Below are 23,648 nucleotides of genomic sequence, written 5' to 3' on the forward strand. Positions count from 1 at the left end.
TTGTGTCTGACTTATGTAGCATAATGTCCTTCAGGTTCATCCATGTTGTTGCAAATGGCAAGATGTCCTTCCTTTTTATGGCTGAGTAATCTCCCATTGTATGTACACACCACATCTTCTCTATCCATTTATCTGCCAGTGGACACTTCGGTTGTTTCCACGTCTTGGCTATTGTGAGTAACCCTGCAGTGAATATGGGAGTGCAGTTATCTCTTTGAGATTCTGATTTCATTCACTTTGGAGGTATTATTCTTAAAATGCTAGTAGAATTACCAGATTTTAAACATTCAACAACTGAGTTCTGTTTTTCTAAACAGGACGGAATAGAACAGGTTTTCAATTAAGGCCTTTGTGGCCACTGCAGAACTGGAGAGTAATTGGCTGTTGCTTCCTCTCTGGGGCCTGTCAACCCAAGAGTAATGACTTTTGGCCATTTCAGACCTGAGGTAATTTCAAGCCGGCAGAAGTTTCCATTTTGTTCTCTTTATCCAATCTATTCTCCGTGTTCAGTTATTCCTGTGGTTCAATTACTCCGAGATCTCTAGGGAGAGAGAAAGGGATTTAAGAAGGAAAAGAACACAGCTCCACATTTTGTATGGCATACAATATATAGGAGATATGCTACCTCTGCTCACAACAGACAGATTAGCCGCTGCAAATATTGATAATTCTGTGATAAAGACAAAGATGCCTGATAAGAAAGAGACATAAAAAAGTGTGTGTGTACGTGAGAGAGAGAGAGAGAGAAATTGTTACTAAAATTTTAGAAATGAACCTTCTTGAAATAACATTTTGAATGAAATGGCTGGTTTCCTCTTTCTGAACTTGAGGGGAACTACTATTCCAGTTTCAAGAGGGCTGGTTATTTTTTTGCCTATTAAATATTTCCCGAAGAATCATCTGTTTATCAGTGAGGATCCTCAAATATTCTGCTTTGCTCCGTGCGTGATGTATTTTTCATTTTTCTTTCTAAAAGGATCTGAAATACATTAAAATTTCTGAACTAAAATCCTGGAAACTATAGTTCTTGGTACATGACTTTGTATATAGTCATATTCCAGTAAGAGCGATCTATCGTCTAATGGAGATTTGTGGATTGACTCATACTTTTTAAGTTTTTTATTGAATTTGTTACAATATTGCTTCTTCTGTTTTATGTTTTGGTTTTTTGGCCTCAAGGCATGTGGGATCTTAGCTCCCCAACCAGAGATCGAACCCGCACCCCCTGCATTGTAAGTCTTAACGACTGGACCAACAGGGAGGTTCCGACTCATACTTTTTGAAGTGCTAACTTCACATAGATTTGTTTACTGGCAAAAAAGGATACAGATGTAGGAATAATTAGCATTTTAGAAATAGAGTGATGAAGAATCTATACATCTATAAGGACTGGTGGGATTGGTATAGGACAAATAGTGGCTAATAAGAGAAATAGAGCTGGGATGACAGAAGAAAAAGCCCCCAAACTCAGCCAGAGCTAGACAGCCATGTCTCTGATCATTTAGATGAAAGGTCTTACCAATGCGTATGTGGATCTGCTAGTTAACTCCAGAACCATAGGTGGCAACAGGTGTTTAATGATTGTAAATATTTTACTCTTACATTCACTTGCAGTAAGTAAACTGTAAGTAATTCATTCTATAGCTTGGGATCAGCAAATCTCAAGTAATCTTTTACTTATCTTTATTAAATCCTAAATTAAAAGAACCACTTCTGTTGTTAAGGAGAGAAACCCAGGATCCAGTTAACTTGTTCATGTGTTTTTCAAACAGACAATAGTGGCTGTGTAACAAATTACCCTTAATTTAGGAGGTTGAAATAACCAGTATTTATTATCTCCCAGTTTCTGATGGTCAAAAATCAGGGAATGGCTTGGGTGGGCAGTTCTGGCTCAGGGTCTCTCCTGAGGCTGCAGTCAAGCTGTTGGGTTGGGGGACTGCATGTGTCTTAAAGGTTGCCTAGGGCTGGAGGTTTCATTTCCAAGCTCAGGCATATAGTCTTTGGCAGGTCTCAGTTACTTGCTGGTTGTGGGCTGGTCACCTCTCTTCCTATGAACCACTCCATAGTCTTCCTGAATGTTCTCATGACACAGAAGCTGGCTTTGCCTAGTGAGTGATCCAAGAGAGACCAAGCAAGTAAGAGAACACCTGAGATGGAAGACACAGTCTCTTACAACCTAACCTTGGAAGTGAAATACCATCACTTCCTCTTTGCGCTATTGGCCACAGAGACCAACCTTGGACCAGTGTGGAAGGGGACGGACTCTACAAGGGAGTGAATATCAGGAAGCAGGGATCATTGGGGGCCATCGGGGAGGCTGACTACCACAGTGGCTATCAAATCTGTCAGGTATTTATATTCCATTGGGTAAATTTAAACCTAAGAGTTTTAATTTTGAATGTTAAGTGTTGGGACTTCCCTGGTGGTGCAGTGGTTAAGAATCCCCCTGCCGACGTAGGGGACACGGGTTCGAGCCCTGGTCCGGGAAGATCCCACATGCCACAGAGCAACTAAGCCCGTGTGCCACAACTACTGAGCCTGCGTGCCACAACTACTGAAGCCTGCATGCCTAGAGCCTGTGCTCCACAACAAGAGAAGCCACCGCAATGAGAAGCCCGTGCACTGCAATTAAGAGTAGACCCCGCTCGCCACAACTAGAGACAGTCCGCACGCAGCAATGAAGACCCAACGCAGCCAAAAATAAATAAAATTAAATAAATGTCAGTGTTTACATTATGCTGGAAATTTATGATGAAAAATGTTAAATGTATATAGGGAGTACATATTTTTTAAAAATTCTTTTGGGGATAAGAGTATAAAAGTTTGAAGACAGCTGGCTCAGACTACTAGTTCTATCCAATGTATCCCTCTTATGTTCCTCTGGCTCTTTATCTCCCCCACGTGGTGCTCTTATATCTAAAAGGCATGGACAATTTATAAATGAAAGATAAACCTCAAACTGGAAATCATAATTTGGGTCCTGATTTGTGAATGGGAAAAATTACTTGAAACCTTGACTGTCTCTGAAAATCTAGGACTTCTGGATATGAATAAGCAAATGAATCAGGAACTTTACTTTTTTAAAATGGCATTTATTAAACAGATGGTGAAGGGCCGTCTACAAGCAAGGTACTGTAGAAGAGCTGTGGGTGAAACACAGAAAGAGTAAAATCTAGGATCTACTAAAGGTATAAGCTGGAGAGCATGGTGTCTGGGTGCTCAGAAAGTAAGATGATATTCTCACTGTACAAAAAAAAAATGTCTACAACTGTCACATGTTTTATGGGATACATCTTTTAAAAATTATGTACGATTTGCAGAGGTGAACCTCTGCTTACTTTTTGATTAGGTATGCCATCAATGTATATGTTTAATGAAGGCACTTTATACCTCAGATGAACACAACAGGTCCAGTTAAGCCCAAAATGCACAAAACCAGTAACTCTGGATAATAACTGTTGGGAAAAGATGCTGAGATTTTACTGAGGCATGCCACAGTGAACCTAAATTCATAGGACAAAACCATAGTTTGAGTATTTTATTAGGAGTAGCCGTAAAACTTGACCAGACAGGACTAATATGCTATTCCTAAGAATTTTCGATTTCATAATGGAGACAAGGCTGTCCCACTCACTCTTAAGTGGAAAATGTGTTCTGTCGTACTTGCATAAACTTTAGTTGAACCAAAATAGCAATTCACGTCCAACGTTATTAGAATGTTTTATTCAGTACCATAAACACTCACTAGAGCTAAAATTATGCAAAGGATTGTAAAACAAAACACAAAGTGTCTTGGCAAATTTCCAGTCTAAGCTAAAGTGACCAAGCATGGAGTTAGGTTTCAAGAAGTTGGCTGGACCTCCCTAGAACCTGTACGGACAGACGAGGAGTTAGGTTTAGGATTTAGTTTCTGGAAATGCTTGCAGACCCTCTACATACAGCGGGGCCAACGAGAAAATGGGCATCAAGGAAGCGCCTGTTTATTTCCCGCCACAAAGGCTCTTCCGTTACAACGGACGGAGGCTTGAGATGCCCGGGTGGTACGACGCTGGGCCCCGAACGCCAAGCTGCACCCCATTTGCGACTAGGAGGCTGGTCTCGCAGAAGCTGGCGCATGGACGCGGGGCCTCTGCTCCCGGGAGCCCGTCCTTCGTCCCAGGCACTCCGCTGCTGGGTCATCACCCCGAGCCCACCTGGCCCGGCGCTCCTCCTCGCCCACTCTGGACCCCCACGGTGGTTTCCACAGCTAGGTAGTAAAAAAGGTAACAGGGATCCTATCCAGACGTGGGTCGGACCGAGGCGAGGGAGGTGGCCGGGCCACCTTTGAAGGCCTACTCGCGAGCTCCCGCCTCCCTCGCGGCGGTCACCCAGGGACAGAGGCGTGGCCCGAGTGGGTCGAGTCAGGACGTCGCGGGCCGCGTCAGAGGCGGCGCCGGCCGAGCCCCGACGGGACGCAAGGGCGCGGGCGGAGGGGCGGCAAAATGGCGACGCGCCGGCGCGGGGCCGACGGTAGTGAGGGCCTCCCGGCATGCCGCGCGGCGCCCGGCTGTGGGCGGTGCGGGGGTCGGCGGCGGCCGGAAGCAGGCTGAGCCAGCCTCTCCGAGCGCTGCCTACGCTTCCGGGAACCTGGAGCCCGGCTCTAGAGTTTTCCGGTAGGCGGCGCGGTAAGAGTAAGAGGCTGCAGGCGCCGGGCCGGGCGGATCCCCTCCTCTCCCAATGTGAGCAGCGTCCTGAGCCCCAGTCAGGCGAAGGCTGCCCAGAGAGGTGGAGCCGCTGGCCGGGCCGGGAACATGAGGCAGTGTGTCCTCTTCCTGAGCAGCTTGGTTCCTTTCGTGCTGGCGCCGCGACCGCCGGACGAGCCGGGCTTCGGCTCCCCCCAGCGACTCGGTAAAGACCCTGCGGATCTGGCTTCGGCCGGCACCGGGTGCCTGGAGCGCGCAGCTTTCGGGGAAGAGCAGGGGAGCAGGATCTATCAGGTGTTTGGGGGCGGGGTATTGGACGACGGTGGCGCGTCCCTAAGTTTGCAGCGTAGCAAGGGGGTGTGGCCCTCAGAGTTCAGGAAAGAATGGAGATGGGCTTGTCTCGGGGTGGGCAGGGATCCTGGAGGGAGCCTCCGGGAGTGACTGAGGGCCTGGGAGGGGTCTGCCCGCTGAGTTCGTGTTTGGGCGTGTGTTCCGGACAGAGGTGAGGCGGGCTGGTGGTGGCTCGTGTTCGGAGAGGGAGATGTGGTCCAGGTCCCTGCCCTTCTCGGGAGCAAATCTGTATTGTGTCCTTACCAAAGGCAGGGCTCTGGAGGAGGGTAGGAAGGCCCAAGGCTGCACGGCTCTTCCTGGCTGTCCAAGGAAGCGAACTAGGTTTTCTTCTGTAGGAGGTACTTAGGCGGTAATCTGGTTGGAAGGCGGTGCCTGGGGAACTCGTCTTGGAGTTGCTTTTTGCGAACATCTTAAGCGTGTTAGTTATTTCAATTGTAGCTTATGGAAGGTACTTATACTTGCCGGGCCAGCTCGTAATGCCGCTACTGTGAATGCCTTCCTTGCCATTTGAAACAAAAATTATCAGGGACGACCAATTTGGTCAGTTTTGAGGCCAGAAAGTAGAGGGTCATGTGGATTTTCTAAAGAGCTTGGATTTGAAGGATGGACTAACATTGAGAGATGTGAAATTTGGTGGGAGTTAGTTTGTGTAAACGTATAGTGACCCCTGTTAGGGCCCTTTATCTGTTAAAAGTTAGCGTGTAAGAGAGCTTGATGAATTAGTAACAAAGTATGAAACAGTATATTTTCCCAGCGTGAGAAGTTGTAGCCTCATTTTTCATGGTTGTTTTGGCCCCCAAATCTCACCATGAATCCATATAGTATAGTATCGTGCAGATTGAGACACTGTAGATTTTCTTTATGGCCAATAAAAATTTTGCATTAGTTTACCTGGCAGTTCTTTTTCCTTATTTAATGGACAAAAATTGTAATTGGCGGAGGGTATTAAAGGTGTTGTGTTCTCACCTGAACGACTGCTTTGTGGTTATCTCAAATTGCAATGGATTACAGGTGATTAGTTTAAAGAAAGGCCAGGGAGAACCTGGTAGGAAGTGCTGAGATGTGATAAGTTAATACAAATTGAAGGAAAATGGTGAGTTAGGGGTGGTGAGGATGGAGGAATAGGGTAAGGATCCACTTCGTGAGGATAAACGTTAATGAAAAGAATAAACATGTATTTTGAAATATTAAAGTTATATTTTTACCACTCTAACACAACTGTTTCACTTTTGTTATCATTCTCTTGTTCACAAGTGGAAAAATAAGTAGAACGAATCCTAGGAATGCACATAGTATAGAAGAAAACCTTACTTTCTAGGTCAATTCTCAGCAGCATTCACAAATCGTAAGGGTTTTTTTTTCCTTTGACCGTGTGTTTTCATTTGCAGAGTGCAGATCACTGGTGCCAGAAAAATGCATAGACTTACCATTTATTCACTGCATGTTTGAAGAACACATACTGTATGCAAGTTTTTTATGTGAGGCATTGGAAATATAAAGATCAGACTACATTCATCTTCAAAAAGCTTTTGGTGTAGTAGAATAGAGACATCTAAACAGACAATTCTAGAACAATAGGAAGGAGAGTGAGAGAAGACATTATGGTGGGTATTATTTTCATCAGGGGACACTGAACCTATCCAGGGAAGGTTAGTGAAGGCTCCCTGAAGGAGGTGATGATATTGAGCCCAGGCTGTAAGGTTAAGTAGCTGAAGGGAGAAAATAAGGACAGTCCTGGTGGAGGCACTTAGAGATTGTTAGAATTGAAATGAACCTTGGAGATCGTGTCTAGTTTTTCAAATAAAGCGGCAGGTGAGATGAGTCTCTGAAAGATGTAGTGACTTGTCAGGTTCATTCAATTAGTGATAAATACATGGCTTGAGGGTATTTTTTCTTTTGAAGAATGACTTTTTTGTGTGTTTGTTTGATAGCTTTGGATGCAGCTTGTTGCTTAACTCTACCATTTAGATTGAATTGGTCGAGGCCAATGAATAATTTCATAGTTAAAGAGCATGGTTTATTGTTTAATAGCCTTCTTATCCTATAAATGTTACCATAACCCCATAACTGCAGTTCTAAATATTGATTAGGGATTTGACAACATTTTCTGAAGAATAAAAGTGTATAATAGAATCTGGCTTTTGGAGTACTCTACACGTCACCCAAAGTGCTTTCAGTTGAACTGTCATGAATTGCATAATTTAGGAAATTTACAAGTCATTTGAGCTTAGTCATAATGATATCTTCTGTTGAAGTTACAGCTGGGGTATATAAGTGTCACTGATTTCAAAAGAGTTTTCTCTGTGTTACTTTTAATAAAAGAATATAGTGGGTGGAAGGAAAAAAAATGTAGGTCACAGATGAGGGATGAAAATTTGCATCTGAAACATATATTTGAAATGTACCTTTGGTAATTGGCATGGGGATTCTCCACATTGCAGTGCTCATTTCTCATTATTGACGGCATCATTTTGCTCAATATTTTTACATCTGACTTAGTCTTTTGATGTTAATTTTGCTTACAGGCTGGATTCTTTTGAAACTAAAACACTTACCCACCCCACCTGCTTCAACAGAAATTTAACGCAGTTCTCCTTTGTACTAGTCAGAGAAACTATTTCTAGAGTAGAACAAAGAGAAGAGTTAAGCAGAAAGCCATGGTGGGGAAACTGGAGAATTCCATTTGGCCTTCATGGGGTTTTCCAGAACATTAAGTGTAGGTGTCCTTCAAGGCCAAGTGTGGTTGAATTTTAGATCCTTCACCATTTTGTATTTGTGAGAGATGGTGAGTGTTTTCAGTTGGAAGTATACTTTGAGGGAAGTCAGAAAAAGATGGGTAGGGAGGGAGGGACAGGAAGAGGCTTCACAGAGGTTGGGAGGTGAAATGAAGTGCTTTTTCACATATCCCTTAACTTAGTCCTAAAATGAACCAAGGAGATGGGTATCTCCCTCCGCACATACCTCCTTTTCTTTTTTTCTCTCTTTTAATAAGAGTTGGAGGCTTTGACAAGTCTCATCTGTTGCCCTGGTTTCACTTACCATTTGACTGTTTGGGTAACTACCAAATATGTGTCTCTGACCTAGACCTGTTCTCTGAAGCTCCACTCTCATGTATCCACCTCAGTGTTCACAGGTGCCTCAAACATATGTCCAAAATTACTTAACCTCTTTGATTAGAAGAATGTGTATAGGAGACAAGGTTTAATCTAGGAAAAGGCAGCAGCACTGGAAATTGTGGAAGTAATCTCATTGCTTAACCCGAATTTGCATCCATTGCAGCTGCAGAGCCTTATGGATCAATCCAGGGTTCTTTGGAGGTTCCCTTGGGCTGTGCTCACTTTCATTTTTGGCTCAGAGTTTCCATGTGACTGGTCTTGCTGGAGAGTCTTGGCCCAGGTTTAGTCCCAGCCCAGGTGAAGGGCTCTTGATAAGGAAGTATTTGAGGCAGCTCACCCTCCAGCTTCCCTAACTGGTATAAACCCATAAAATTAGGTTTTTAGTTCCCAGGTTCTGGGGTCCACTGCCTAGCAAACAGCACTGTTCTTTTCTTATCCCTTAGTCCCAAGGAGGGATTCACCCATGCTTAGGGCTTGTTGCAGAGTGACCCGACCAGGCCTCTCCCTTGTCCTGTGTATTTTGGGGAGTATTGAAGAGCAGTCAAGTCTCATGTGTCTTCTGCACAAGCAGAATAAACACTTGACAGCAGCCCTGGCTTTATCTTTTCCACTTCTGACACCAGAAGTGCGCGCATGACACTGTGTCATTTTGGGGGAACTCTTCATACTCTGTGCAGCAGAGCCGTGGAGAGTGGACAGAGTGCTACAGGGATTCTGCATGACAATTGCAAGTTGAATTCCAGGAAGATGCAACTTATTGCAAAAAAAAAAAGAGAAATTAAGTAAAAAGTTCACAAGTGTTCCCAGACTCTTCTAACACCTCATTATTTAAAAATCAGTTTTATCTTAAAAACTTGCCTTGGCTTGATGAATGAAGTAAGGGAATATTTTGTGTCGTTGTACCAAAAGTCAGTGGCCATACAAGCATATCATGGAGACAGAACAATTCAGGTATGAGAGAAGGGTAGAGTAAGAAGGTTTATCAGATCTATAGGCCACTCCATATCTGTATACAGAAAGCCGGTTTGTTGCAGGCCTGAAGGTCCAGCTTCCTCTTTTATTCTTTTTTTTTAAAGGGAACTTTATTTTACTTATTTATTTATTTTTGGCTGCATTGGGTCTTCGTTGCTGCATAGGCTTTCTCTCGCTGCGGCGAGCGGGAGCTACTCTTCGTTGTGGTGTGCGGGCTTCTCATTGCGGTGGCTTCTCTTGTTGCGGAGCACGGGCTCTAGGCTTGCGGGTTTCAGTAGTTGTGGCTCGCAGGCTCAGTAGCTGTGGTGCACAGGCTTTTGCTCCATGGCATGTGGGATCTTCCCGGACCAGGGCGCGAACCCGTGTCCCTTGCATTGGCAGGGAGATTCTTAACCACTGCGCCACCAGGGAAGCCCTCTGTTTATTCTTTGAGAACATAAAAAAAGGAACGAAGTATCAGCTGCTTTTTAACCACTGATCTTGATTTTGAAAATCATAGAATAACAGATTTACTCTTTCCCTGCTTAAAATCATTACGTGATTTATCAGTGACATAACTGCAAACATATGATGACTTAATGCAAAAAAGTTCTATGTAAATGAATAATTGCAAACTGTATATAAAGGAACAAGATACAGTGTAGAACTTCAGAATCTTTCAGCATCCACTTGTCCCCTTATATCAACCTGCTAAAAAAACCCCAAAATTCAACCGGGTAAATCTGAAGATCTAATTGGCTTTATTAGGCGATTTATGAATTGGGGCAGCATCCCTTCTAGCAACTAGAAGGGGCCTCTGAGGGTTTGTACCAAATGGAAGGTTTTTATAGGAGTAAGGGTGGGGCAAGGGATCTGTTAGCGAAAGAAAAGAAAAGGATTGTTTTTAGGCTAGGACATCATCTTTTTTGGGGGAAGGGAACTGGCAAGGATTTTATCATATGGATAACCTCTTCTTCCTCTGGGGGATGGAGGGGGCCCCTATGACAGATTACCTCATTAGTAGACAATTCCAAACTTGTTGGTTAAGATTACTTTTCTGGTGAAGGTCGAAACTACAGTTAGGTATTAAACTTAGGTTTGGTATCGTGGGCTTTAGCAAAAGTGGGCTTATGGTTTTTCTCTTCAACACATCCCTCCCCCAAACCTCCTCTTAGTTGTGTATTTTTTTAAATCTCAGTGAATGTGGTGCCACTGTCTACCCAGGTATCCAAGCCAGAAACCTGGGGGTCTTTTAGTGATCTCCACCTGGATTGCTCAGCAGCTTACTAGCTGATTTCCCAGACTGCAGTTTTGTCCTCCTCTAGCCCGTTCTGCACACTGCAGTTGTTGTTGAACCCAAGCTCATGTGCCTGATGCACAGTGAGGCCCAACAGATGGAAATGTCCGAGTTTGGAGCAGAAAAAGGTTTATTGATTGGGAGGGCACAGATGGAGGAGATGGGAGATGTAGGCTTGTCTCAGATCCATCTTCCTGGCTGGACACGGTTTTTAAAGGCAACGTTTGGGGTGAGGTTGCAGGGAGCATGACTTTCTTCTGATTGGTTGGTGGTGAAGTAACAGGGTGGTTTTTCATGAGTCTTAATCATCAACTTTCTGGTTCCAACCAGTCTGGATTCTGTGTGCTCGTGGTCAGCTTGTAGTCACTATCCTCCACTTGGAAGGAGGGGGCTGTCTTAGTTCCTGCAGAACAACTCAAAGATTTGTGTCAGATTGTTCTGTATATCCCTGGAGGAGGAACTAGGACTCTCTATTGTTTCTTGACCGTTTTCCCTTTGTTTCAGCCTTCCATCACTTCTCTAATTAGTAGTTGCTTGAATCTGCTCTTTGGAACTCGGGGAAGGTCTAAGAGACTAAAGCCTTTTCTACAAACCAGAAACAGGGGACAGAAGGGCTTTTATAGGGACTTCCCTGGTGGACCAGTGGTTAAGAATCTGCCTTCCAATGCTGGGGACACGGGTTTGAGCCCTGGTCCGGGAAGATCCCACATGCTGCAGAGCAGCTAAGCCCGTGCACCACAACTACTCAGCCTGCGCTCTAGAGCCCACGAGCCACAACTACTGAGCCTGTGAGCCACAACTACTGAAGCCCGTGCGCCTAGAGCTCGTGCTCCGCAGCAAGAGAAGCCCCAGCAATGAGAAGCCTGCGCACCGCAATGAAGAGTAGCCCCCGCTCGCTGCAACTAGAGAAAGCCCGTGCGCAGCAATGAAGACCCAACGCAGCCAAAATAAATAAATTTATTTTAAAAAAAGTTTTTTTTTATCTGGGAGGGCCCTGAAGGGTCCTGCTTGGTTTCAGTCCCGCCTTTTATGTGATACTCTTCAATCCTGAGGGCAACAGAGTCAGGTCAAGAAAGAGAATATAGCTTCAGATAGGGAGGCTAATCACAAACTTGGCAGGGGAACTTGGTTTTAGGGGCATTTGGTTTCACAGTCACGAAGAAATTTCTAATTTATAGCTGTTGCCCTTATCCAAAGTCAAAAATCCTTTATTTAGTTCCACGACCCTCCATGACCAGACCTTTGCCTGCCTCTGCAGCCTCACACCTCTTCATGTCCGCGGTGCCGTTCTGTACTCCAGCCTCACTGACTTGCTTTCAGTTCTTGCTTTGTGTTCTGTATTTCTTGTGGACCTCAGCACAGGTATGCCGTCTACTTAGAACCCTGTCCTTTCTTTTCGTTCTCTTGGCTGCTTCCTCATCCTTTCGGTCTTAACTTCAGTGCTGTTTCCCTGGGAAAAGCATCCTTGGCTTGCCAGACAGGGGTCAAGCTCCTGCTGTGTTCTATAAATTCTTCCCATTTCCTCTCCCTTGGTTTGTGACATACTTTATAATGATTTTTTGTGTGATGCTCTTTCCCCCAAAGTCGCAGTATTGGAAATGTATCTCTCCTTCTCTCCATTAATATCCCTAGTGCTTGGAAGGTAGGAGGTTTTCAATAACTTTTTGTTGAATAAATGAATAGGTGGGGTCTGGTGGAAAGGGGAAAATATGTGCAGAATGTGTTTGCAAGAAAGGAGGGATGGGAGTGGGGGTGGAAGAGATTAAAAAAGCAGTGAGTAAGGGTAGGGTCCCTAAGGAGGACCAGACAGAGGAGGCCCAGTGAGGGAAACTAACACGTGGCAGAGAAGAGCAGAGAGCTTTGGGGAGGGGATCCTAAATAATGCAGTACTCTAGCCTGACCTTTTGAATAGTGTCTGTTTTCTAATATGTGTTTGTAGCAGCCGAAATGAGAAAAGCTCAGTTGTTTAGGATGATCGCTGCAGCAACTTGTAGGAAGCAAGGAAAGTGTTCTCATTGTAGAGCATGCTGGGCAGCCACTGTGGCGTTTCTAAACAGGAGAGTATGACCATACACTGAGCTGATAAGGAAGGTAGTTTTTGTAGCATTGTCTAGTATAAACTGTCATAAACTCTACTGTAAGAAGTTTAGTGGTTTATACTTAAGATTTTTGGATATGGATGGGGGGAAATATAAATTCTGTTGAAAAAGCTATAGAAAATTGGATTACCGTTGGTTGGAATTTTGGAAGTAAAGTGCAGTGAAATATTGAGCATCTGAGAGGTTACCTGCAAGAGCAGGAGCTCAGGGTGTTGGACAAAGAGAGCGCATTTACCACACTGTTTGTAATGGCTCCCAGAAGTCCAATTTGAGACCTCTCGTTATTAAAAGGAGTAAATTACAATTGAAACATATTAAGTATTTTAAAGTGCTTTAGCAAGCTGCATTTAAAAAGTGCTTATTATAGAAAAAAGATAACCAAAGATGTTACTATCTTGCTCTTATTTTTTTTCTAGCCCTATTTGTATACATAGTTAAGGTCATGCAGTATGAACAGTTTTTAAATCTACCTTTGTTTATTTAATATTATAAGTGTTTCCTCATGTTCTTAAAACCTGTTGTTAACAGCATTTTAAATGATTGCAGGTTTTTTTTTGGTCATTAGGAAATGCTATAACTTCTCTATTTGCCAGGTATTAATTTACTGCGTTTCCAGTTTTCTTAAAACTAATACAAGGCTGAACAGTGAACATCTTTGTGCTTAAAGGTCCTTTTCTTCACTTTATTTCCTGAGTTTAGCCTAGTTCAGTGGTTCTCAAACAGGAGTAGTGTGCATCCACATCACCTGGAAGGCATGTTAAACACAGATGGCTGGGCCCTGCACCTGGAATTTCCCATCGAGGGGGTCCGGGATGGGAAACAAGTTCCCAGGTGGTGACTGCTTGTAGCGAGCACTCTTTGAGAACAGCTGGCCTCTCTTGTTGACAGTGAAACTAAAGAATTGAGGTTAAGTTTCTCAGTGGGAGTGATTATGATCTTGAATGAAACTGAGTCTGTGTACCAGCCTGTATCAGGGAAGTCGAAGAGCTAAAGGATTTTATCAGCATTGAGAATTTGAGCAAACGAGTGCTGTTTTGTGCAAGGTTCTGTGCCAGGTGTTGTGAGGTAAGAATACTGTGATTTTAAAACAGCTCATTTTTGGCCATTTTACAGTCTATTTGTGAGATAAGACAAATACAACTAAAAAATGCCAGAAAAAAAGGTGTAAACAAAAAGCTTCAGAATTCAGAGGGAGGCATGGTCATGTTTGATTGACATGTCAAAATGTAGGAGGCCAAGAAGTGGAAGGTGCAGGAAGAGGTAGGCTCTTTTTAAGCAGTTTCAAAAGTTGAAATCAATAAAGCTTGGGGTTTTCAGCCAGACAGGCCCCAGTTAAAATCCTAGTCCTGAGCTTCGTTAGCTTTGCGATACTATTCTCTCGGAGTCTGTTTCTTCATTTGTAAAATGGGGAAAATACCCCAAGGTGTTTGTGTAGATAACATAGAACACCTAGTATGGTGTCTTGTGGGAAACAAAACACTCAAAAATTGTTGAATAAATGATAAGCTTCTTGAAGGTTTTTCATTGGTGCCTCGAAGCATTGTAATTAGCAAGGCCAAATCACCAATAAACATCCATTGGCATAAAAGAGATTGATGCCTTCTGAAACAGCTTTCCTCTGGATTAAAATTAAAAGGAAATTTTTGTTAACAGAAAATGGGTGGTACCCAGCAAGTGTGAAATTTGCTACCACTTTAATCTTATCTTGAGTTAGAGCCTTGAGTGGACTTTGATTACATTGCTTTAACCATATAGTAGTGTGTCTCTTCACATTTGCTTGAGTATTGTGTGGCAGTGGGGCCTTTTTCCTTCTTTGACCACTCTCTATAAATTGGCCTTTCCCACTGCCGCTCTGCTGTCCTGTTTTCACACCATGGCACTGACGTGGATTTTCTTTTGCATTGTCCGTCTCTCCCACTAAAATGAGTGCTGCTTTAGGCAAGGACTTGGCTGTGTTGAGTGCTGTATCTCAGTACTTAGACCAGGGCCTGGCACACAGCAGTGAATGAACAGATGAAAGAGCCAATTGAGGATATTCAGGGGAAGAGGACGGAGAAAAGTATTGGGTGGATTCTTTCTTTTAAAAATGGTTTTGTGAGCATATTTAACTGCAGTAGCAACACACTTGTATTTTAAGCTCCTGCTGCTATATTTTGAGGACATTCTAAGTCCAGTGGAATGATTTTGAATACCATTGCTTCTCCAGTGATATTTGTTGAGAGAAAAGGAAAGCATCAGCTCAAATCTTTTTAGACAGTTTTTACAGAGACCTAAGTCTTTGACTTAAGTCAAAATTGTCTTCCAAAAATCCTCCTGATTGTGGGAGAGACAGCTGAGTTGCTGTGGATAAAAAGTGACTTATGGGGGTAGCATATACTCTATAGTGTTTACTCTTGCTCTATACCAAATAAAAACTTATTTGTGCTTGTTCTGTCTTTGGGGCAGTCCATCTTTGCTTTTCCTGGGTTCCAAGTCAGCCTGGTAAAATAATTAATGTTTTTCTTTTCCTAGGGATTGGTTTGGTCTTGCCACTTATACTTCCTGCTGTCCAGTGGATTGATATTCTGCTGTGTCTGTTGAGGGCAACAATGATAGGGATATTACCACTTCTTTGCTCTCTAATTTGGAATATGTGGTTTTTCTATAAAAGATTTTCTGTAAAAGATTTACTTTCCCAGTTTGGTTTCCTCAGGCCATTAATACATTTGTTGCTCTTTGTTACTGTACATCAACTGATAAGGAATTGATGTAGCCCAAGTGGGCAGTGGGCAGGTCAAGTTGGCAGGCTTGATCTTAAAAATTCTATCTATACAAGCCAGAAATTCCTTGAATTTAGAAGTTAGTTCACTGCATACTCTGATACTCTCTGAGATATCAAAATTATTAGCATCTAATATGAACATGGACTCATGTTCACATTTCCCTGATTGTCACAGATATCTTTCCACAACTGATTTGCTTGGCCTAGGATCCAAAATGGCTCACACACTGGCTTGCTTGCTGTATTCTTAAGTCCCTTCTGTCTCCACGCCTCCCGTCATTCTCATGCCATTTGTTTCCTGGAGAAATTGGGTCATTTGTTTTGCAGGAATGGAACATTTTAGGTGTGACTGATTACGTCCTAAAGTTGTTATTTAATTTGGCAACCTCTAATCCCTTTTTGTCTTAAAAACTGGTGTGTGTGTGTGTGTGTGTGTGTGTGTGTGTGTGTGTGTGTGTGTGTGTATGTATGTGTATGTGTGTTTGGTAAGAGTATTTTGTAGGTCGTGCTGGGGCATTACATCAGGAAGAGTTTGTTGTCTGACTCTCATTTTAATGATATTACAATGGATTAGTAGGTTTAGGTGTTAATAACCTTTTTACCTTTATTTCAGAAAAGCTTGATTCTTTGCTCTCAGACTACGATATCCTCTCTTTATCCAATATCCAACAGCACTCTGTAAGAAAAAGGGATCTACAGGCTTCAACACACTTAGAAACACTACTAATTTTTTCAGCCTTGAAAAGGTAATTTGAATTATTCATAGAATAATGTTGGGGCAATGAGGAACTTGGTGTGGTAAAAGCAGAAAAATTGGAGTGTCTAATTAAATCTTAGAAAGTTACATTTTAAAGATTTGTAATATAATTATAGTCTGTCATGATTCTTATAATAGTGTATTGCTTATTCTAAAATTCATATAATGACTATTTTTTAAAATGTAGATGTGTATTCCAAAGGAATTAATGATGGTATATTTATTTATTTTTTGGAATTCTAACAAAGAATTTTAATTAATTGAATGATTATAATACTTTTGTGCTACTTTAGAATTGTCCACCTTATACTAAGTACTGTCTTAATTTTATATATGAAGACACTGAGGTTTAGAGATGAAGGATTTGTTTAGGACTCCACAGCCTAGTGGTGAGCTGGGTCTCTTTCCACATTGAATTGCTCTTATGTCATAGCACAAACTGATAGATGTGGTCTATTTGGGCATTAATTTTAATATCTCGTGTTTTGCAGATGTAAATGTGTTAGATAATAACAGGCCTCTTTCTAAAGTCTTTTTAGGGAGCTTTACTAATATCAAATAACAAACGTTGGGAGCATATAAATGGCCTTTTTCTTTACACATAGGGTAGGCCTTCTCCAACACATGTATAGAAGTAATATATGCACCTGATTTAGAAAACAAACTAAGAGGGACTTCCCTGGCAGTCCAGTGGTTAAGACTCCACGCTTCCACTGCAGGAGGCACAGGTTTGATCCCTGGTCAGGGAACTAAGATCCCGCATGCTGTGTGGCGTGGCAAAAAAACAAAACAAAACTATAGAGGGTGTGAGAAGTTTTTACTTCCCAGACCCAGCAAGTTTCCTGTATAAACTTCCAAAAGATTTTAATGCATATTTTTTGCATATAGATCTATATATATGTAGGTGATATAGATAACATAGATTTATCTCAGCTGCATAAATGTTCCTATTGCGTAAAATTGTGACAGTTTGTTGACTAGTACCATACAGATGGATACTGTTTAATCAAAGTGATTTTTTTTCCTGTAACAAACAGTGCTCCAGTGAATATCTTTATACATTTACCCAATCTAGGTATTTTTATAAGATACATTCCTAAAAGGTGAATTACTGTACTGGATCAAGGGTATACATATTATAAATGTTTATTGATGTTGACATGTTTCCTCCTAAAGACATTAGACCAATTTATTCTTCTGGCAACGGTGTGTGAGTTTACCTCTTTCTTGTTATCCTTTTGCCAATACTAGGTTTTATCAGCCTTTGACTTTTCTTGCTCTGAAAGGGGATGGTACCTCACAAATGTTTTGATTTTAATTTTGTGTAAAATTGATCATCTTTTCATGTGTTTATAACTTATTTTTCTGTCTGCCTTTTCGTATCCATTTACCATTTTTCTGTTGGGTTTATCCTTTGGGTTACTGAATTGTAGTAGTGCTTGGTATTAAGGAAATGAATCCATCATCACATGTGTTACTGATATTTTATGCAAATATTTTTACTATATCTTTTTATTTTTCCTAGTTATTGCCATCATCCTTAGATTATTTTTGTTTTTGATTTTGTTTTTTGCGGTACGCGGGCCTCTCACTGTTGTGGGCTTTACCGTTGCGGAGCACAGGCTCCGGATGCGCAGGCTCAGCGGCCGTGGCTCACGGGCCCAGCCGCTCCGTGGCACGAACCCGTGTCCCCTGCATCGGCAGGCGGACTCTCAGCCACTGAGCCACCAGGGAAGATTATTTTTGAATGATTTCTTTTTGTTGGATTTTATGTCAAAATATTGCAGTATAGGTTATCTAGCTTCACCTATAGCAAATTTGAGCAGAGTGGTGATATTAATAATAGCTATAGTTTATCAGGTATTTACTTCAGTAGGCACTTTACATATATTATCTCTAATTCTCACCATACTTTGCATAGAAGTCTTTGTTACTCCCTTTTTGAAGGCAAAGAAAAACTGAGGCTCAGAGAGGTTAGGTAGGTTGCCCAAAGTCACTCAGCTAGAAAGTGGAAGTTAAAGGATTTGAACACAAGTCTGACTTCCAAAACTTGTGTTATTTCTGCTATGCTGATGAAGAGTTTGACAAAGGAGTGGAGACGTAGCAGCGAGAAATGAGTAAGAGCAAAGGAGGAAGGGAGAAGACTTTAAAATGATAAGAACTCAAAGTTTAGTTTTCTGGGTTTCTTTTGAAGTTAGACTTGAGGTAGCCTGTAGAATCCTTACTCTAGGGTCAGACGCTGCCATAGCCTAACATACTTCTCTTTCGTGTTTCATAGATGCCATTGATTCATTAAGGAAATGTTAAACAACATCTCCTTATCTTCCCTCTGTGTAAGGAAGCAGAGAAATTTATAATTTAAATTTTCATCTTAAATGTTTAACAGGAAATGTATCTAACAATATATGAGAACTTAGTACCGGGTACTTTAAAGTAGTTTATTTCATTTAACCCTCAAAACCCTTCAGTTAGTAGTTGGTATTACTTCCACGTATAGATGAAGATAAATTAGGTTCAGAAGTTAAGGCAGAGATCAAACAGCAAGTCGGTGGTGGAGGCGGGATTTGAGTCAGGTATGTCAGAATCCAAAGCCCATACCCTTTCTTTTCTGTTCTACTGTGTTATTGAAGCTTAAAAGAAAAAAAAAATGGGATACTTGAAATGATCAAATTGTAGAGGGCTGAACTGCCTATATGAAGCCACTCATTATTTGATGGTGATGGTAAATGAGATGTTCTGTTTTTAGATGGTAGACGAAAGCAAAATAATTTAAGATCATAACATTAAATTTTGATGTGATTATTAGTGGTTGAAAAAGCATGGAAACACTGAGAGATTGTATGATGAGTTAAAGAGTAATCTTATGGGGAAAAAAAACTTTGAAATTTACCCAGAAGTTACATTCCCTTTTTTTTATAAATCAAGAAATAGTATTACTATTAAAGTAATGAGGGCGGTGGCGGCTGAGGCCGGAGGCTCCCAGCTCGCCGGCCCCGGAGCGGAGCGGAGGATGCCGCAGCCGCAGGGGCAGCCGCAGTCGCAGGGGCAGCCGCAGGGGCAGCAGCCGGGGGGCCAGGGAGTGGCACCGGGGGGCGGCCCAGGGGGTGGGTCCGGGGCGGGGGCCCTGCCCGAGTCCACCTTTCACTGCGGCCACGAGCGCTTCCGCCTTGCCAGAGCCTGCCTGGACGAGCTGAGCTGAGAGTTCCTGCTGGCTGGGGCCGGAGGGGCCGGGGTGAGGGGGCCGCGCCTGAACCGCATCTCCCCCCACGGGGGTCAGTGCCTGGGGATCCCGTCTGCATCCACTGCAACATCATGGAGTCGTACCCTGCTGTGCCCCCACCTGGTCAGTGGAGTCCGATGACCCTAACTTGGCTGCTGATCACTATGAAATGAAAGAAGAAGAGCCAGCTGAGGGCAAGAAGTCTGAAGATGACGGCATCGGAAAAGAAGACTTGGCCATACCAGAGAAAATTAAAAAGAACCTGAGGCAAGATTCCTTAAATGGTGCGGTGTCTGGCTCGGTGCAGGCTACTGGCCGGCTGATGAAGGAGCTCAGGGATATATACCCATCACAGAGTTTCAGAGGTGGAAACTATGCAGTCGAACTCGTGAATGACAGTCTGTATGATTGGAATGTCAGACTCCTCAAAGTTGACCAGGACAGCGCTTTGCACAACGATCTCCAGATCCTCAAAGAGAAAAAAGGAGCTGACTTCATTCTACTTAACTTTTCTTTTAAAGATAACTTTCCCTTTGAGGCGCCGTTTGTCAGGGTTGTGTCTCCAGTCCTCTCCGGGGGTATGTTCTGGGCGGAGGTGCCATCTGCATGGAACTTCTCACCAAGCAGGGCTGGAGCAGTGAAGAGAGTCAGCGACCATGCAGATCAGTGCCACACTGGTGAAGGGAAAAGCACGAGTGCAGTTTGGAGCCAGCAAATCTCAGTATAGCCTGACAAGAGCACAGCAGTCCTACAAGTCCTTGGTGCAGATCCATGAAGAAAACGGCTAGTACACACCCCCGAAGGAAGATGGCTAACCCGGGAGTGCCATCCCCTTCCTCCTTCCCTAGGCACCACTGGACCAATTACCTTTGAATGCTGTATTTGGATCTCATGCTGCCTCTGTGGTTCCCTCCCTCATTTTTCCTGGACGTAATAGCTCTGCCTATTGCAGGACAATGATGGCTATTCTAAATGCTAAGGAAAAAAAAACAAAAACTACAGAACTGTTTCAAGTACTCAAGACTGACTTACAGACCAACCAACCACCTGGCTGGAGCCCTTGCTAGCAGGCATTCTTAAAAGAAACTTTTGAGCCTCCTTACATTGCTGGAAACTCAGCTGTGCTCCAGCCTAGAGCCTCCTTACCTATGCTTTGGTAAGGATTTTTCATTTATTTTCTCTTATTTCATGTACACTGCTTTTTTGGGTTACAGTGTATGATGGGTGTATATGAAAAAAAAATGTATCTTTGGGAAAACAATTACAGTTTGTTAATTTGAAAAAAAATAATGAATACAAATATTTTAATACTATTTTGATAATGTTATAATTTTTTTGGAAAAAGTTATACCTGTTATATATCACTTATATGTGGAATCTAAAAATTAGTACAAGTGAACTCACTTGCAAAACAGAAACAGACTCACAGACGTAGAAAACAAACTTATGGTTACCAAAGGGGAAGGGGGTGGATAAATTGGGATTATAGGATTTACAGAATGCACACTACTGTATATAAAATAAAAGATTTATGTGTATCACAGGGAACTATATTCAATATCTTATAATAAACTATAATGGAAAAGAATAGGGAAAAAAATATAGATGTATACATATATATAGGTATATAACTGAATCACTTTGCTGTGTACCTGAAACTAACACAATATTGTAAATAAACTATACTTCAATAAAAAAAGAAAAGAAATATACACAGGAACCTAGGAAGAGATGAATTCCCAGGCCTCAGGAGAAACAGAAACTGGAGGGTGTTTATGCCCTTTTGACCTGGTGGTCCACTGTGAAAATGACTGCTGTAGACTGTGTGTGTCCCCACAAATGCATCTGTTGAAATCTTAACCCCCAATGCAATGGTGTTAGGAGGCGTGGCCTCTGGGAGGTGATTAGGTCATGAGGGTGAAACCCTCGTGAATGAGATTAGTGCCTTTTTAAAAGAGGCCCCAGGGACTTGCCTGGTGGTCCAGTGGTTAAGATTCCACACTTCTACTGCAGGGGGCGTGGGTTCGATCCCCAGTCAGGGAGCTAAGATCCCATATGCCATGTGGCCAAAAAATAAAATAAAATAAAACATGAAATAAAAGAGGCCCCAGAGAACTCCTTCATCCCTTCTGCCATGTGAGGACACAGTGAGAAGGTAGCTGTCTCTGAACCAGGAAGTGGTTCTCACCAGACACTGAATCTGCCAGCACCCTGATCCTGGCCTTCCCAGCCTCCAGAACCACGAGAAATGAAATTCTGTTGTTACAAAGCAAACAAGCAAACAAAAAGTGAAATATCTCAAAATATTTGAAGAGGGCTAGAACTGATAAAGAAATGAAAGTGGGGACTTCCCTGGTGTCACAGTGGTTAAGAATCCGTCTGCCAGTGCAAGGGACATGGGTTCGAGCCCTGGTCTGGGAAGATCCCACATGCCGCAGAGCAATTGAGCCCGAGCACCACAACTGCTGAGCCTGCGCTCTAGAGCCCGCAAGCCGCAACTACTGAAGCCCGCGCGTGCCTAGAGCCCATGCTCTGCAACAAGAGAAGCCACCGCAATGAGAAGCCTGTGCTCTGCAACGAAGAGTAGCCCCAGCTCGCCACAGCTAGAGAAAGCCTGCGTGCAGCAATGCAGACCCAGTGTAGCCACAAAGAAAGGGAGGAAGGAAGGAGAGAGATATATACCCAGCTAAATGGACCATTAAAAATAGATATGATGGGGACTTACCTGGTGGTCCAGTGGTTCAGAATCCACCTTCCATTTCAGGGGACGCAGGTTTGATCCCTGGTCGGGAAACTAAGATCCCACATGCTGCGGGGCAACTGAGCCTGCGCACCGCAACTACTGAGCCCGCGTGCTGCAACTAAGACCCAACGCAGCCAAAAATAAATAAAACACTATAAAAAAATAGATACAAGGTACAGACTTCCAGTTATAACATACATGTTATGAGGATGTAATGATGTATAGCATGGTGACTATAGTTAATAATACTATACTACATATTTGAAAGTTAGACCTTAAAAGAGTAGATCTTAAAAGTTCTCATCACGAGAAAAAAAACTATGTGCGGTGATGGATGTTAACTAGACTTATTGTGGTGATCATTTTACAGTATATACCCCAGAAAAAGATACGAAAATAATGTTAATTCAGACTGATTAACACCAGTTTGTAGTCACTGTAAATCCTTAAAAGTCAGAAAGATAAATTGCTAAAGGAAGTCTGTAAGTACACGATTTCACATAATTTGGGAAGGATAAAGTAAACTGTAAGTTCTGACTTACATATCCTGTTGGAGGTTTTATAGCTCAAAGGTGAAGATTGGAAACTCAAGAAACAGGAATTTTACCAACACTTGGTCCTTTTCTTTACGACATAGAAGATTAATGTAGAAAATGAAGAGTGCAATTCTAGTGATTTTCCTGGAAAGAACATTAAGCAAAAATAGTATTGAGACTCCTAGAGAGTCTAAAACTAACTAATAAGGCATTCAGAAGAGGGATGCTCTTTTTGGTGGTGGTGGTTGTTCTGTTTTCTTGTGTTTGTTTTTGGCCGTGCCACCCGGCTCGCAGGATCTTGGTTCCCCAACCAGGGATCGAACCCACGCCCTTGGCAGTGAAAGCACAGAGTCCTAACCACTGGGAATTCCCAGGAGGGATGCTTTTCTTTTCAAAGTTCTCAGCATGACTGACGGGAAAAAAATCATAACTGTGTGTGGGAAGGTACGTTTTAAGGTAGCAGGAGAAAATGTTCCAAGGTTTTCTGAGATTATGTTCTATTGTGTCTCCTTCCCAATGACCATTAAAAAAAACCACAAACAAACTGAAGTTACCTTGTTATGCTCAAAAAGTTAAAAAAAAAAAGTGTTGCCATGGAGATAGTCCCACTCTGGATTCTTCCTGGCAGTTTCGATTTACCAAACCTGTAACATTTTATATTTTCAACACCATAGCTGACAAAATTAGTTCCTGTGGCTGAGATAAAAACCATATCTTTATCTTTGGTGTTCTTGGGTACATTGAAAGGATTTTGTAAATGATCATTGAAAATTCTTGCTCACCATGTCCAGTTTTTATGTCAGGAATGAAACTTGTACAAGAGAGTATTTAGGGCTTCCCTGGTGGCGCAGTGGTTGAGAGTCCGCCTGCCGATGCAGGGGACACGGGTTTGTGCCCCGGTCCGGGAGGATCCCACATGCCGCGGAGTGGCTGGGCCCGTGAACCATGGCCGCTGAGCCTGTGTGTCCGGAGCCTGTGCTCCGCAAAGGGAGAAGCCACAACAGTGAGAAGCCTGCGTACCACAAAAAAAAAAAAAAAAAAAAAGTATTTAAACCAACTAAAGAACTGGAGTGTGTATTTTGATATCTTTGTTGGATACCTGATACTTATTTTCCTCATGGTAATTGTGGATTAC

General features: G+C 42.7%; 1 protein-coding gene and 1 pseudogene across 2 annotated transcripts in view; both read left to right on the plus strand.

The window, feature by feature from the left end:
• The first annotated feature begins 4,626 nt into the window (after positions 1 to 4,626).
• ADAM17 (ADAM metallopeptidase domain 17) overlaps positions 4,627 to 23,648 on the plus strand; it is a 50,663-nt gene continuing 31,641 nt past the window's right edge. Inside the window, exons 1-2 of the mRNA XM_079941480.1 lie at positions 4,627 to 4,887; positions 15,871 to 16,003. Coding sequence (XP_079797606.1) covers positions 4,791 to 4,887; positions 15,871 to 16,003 — 230 coding nt within the window. The 5' untranslated portion in view covers positions 4,627 to 4,790. The remainder of the gene's footprint in view (positions 4,888 to 15,870; positions 16,004 to 23,648) is intronic.
• On the plus strand, positions 18,962 to 20,370 carry LOC307196558 (ubiquitin-conjugating enzyme E2 Q1-like; annotated as a pseudogene). Its single transcript has 2 exons — positions 18,962 to 19,096; positions 19,189 to 20,370. The product of its transcript is annotated as a ubiquitin-conjugating enzyme E2 Q1-like (transcript).

Source organism: Stenella coeruleoalba, assembly GCF_951394435.1.
Source record: "Stenella coeruleoalba genome assembly, chromosome: 13".
Classification (NCBI taxonomy): Eukaryota; Metazoa; Chordata; class Mammalia; order Artiodactyla; family Delphinidae; genus Stenella; species Stenella coeruleoalba.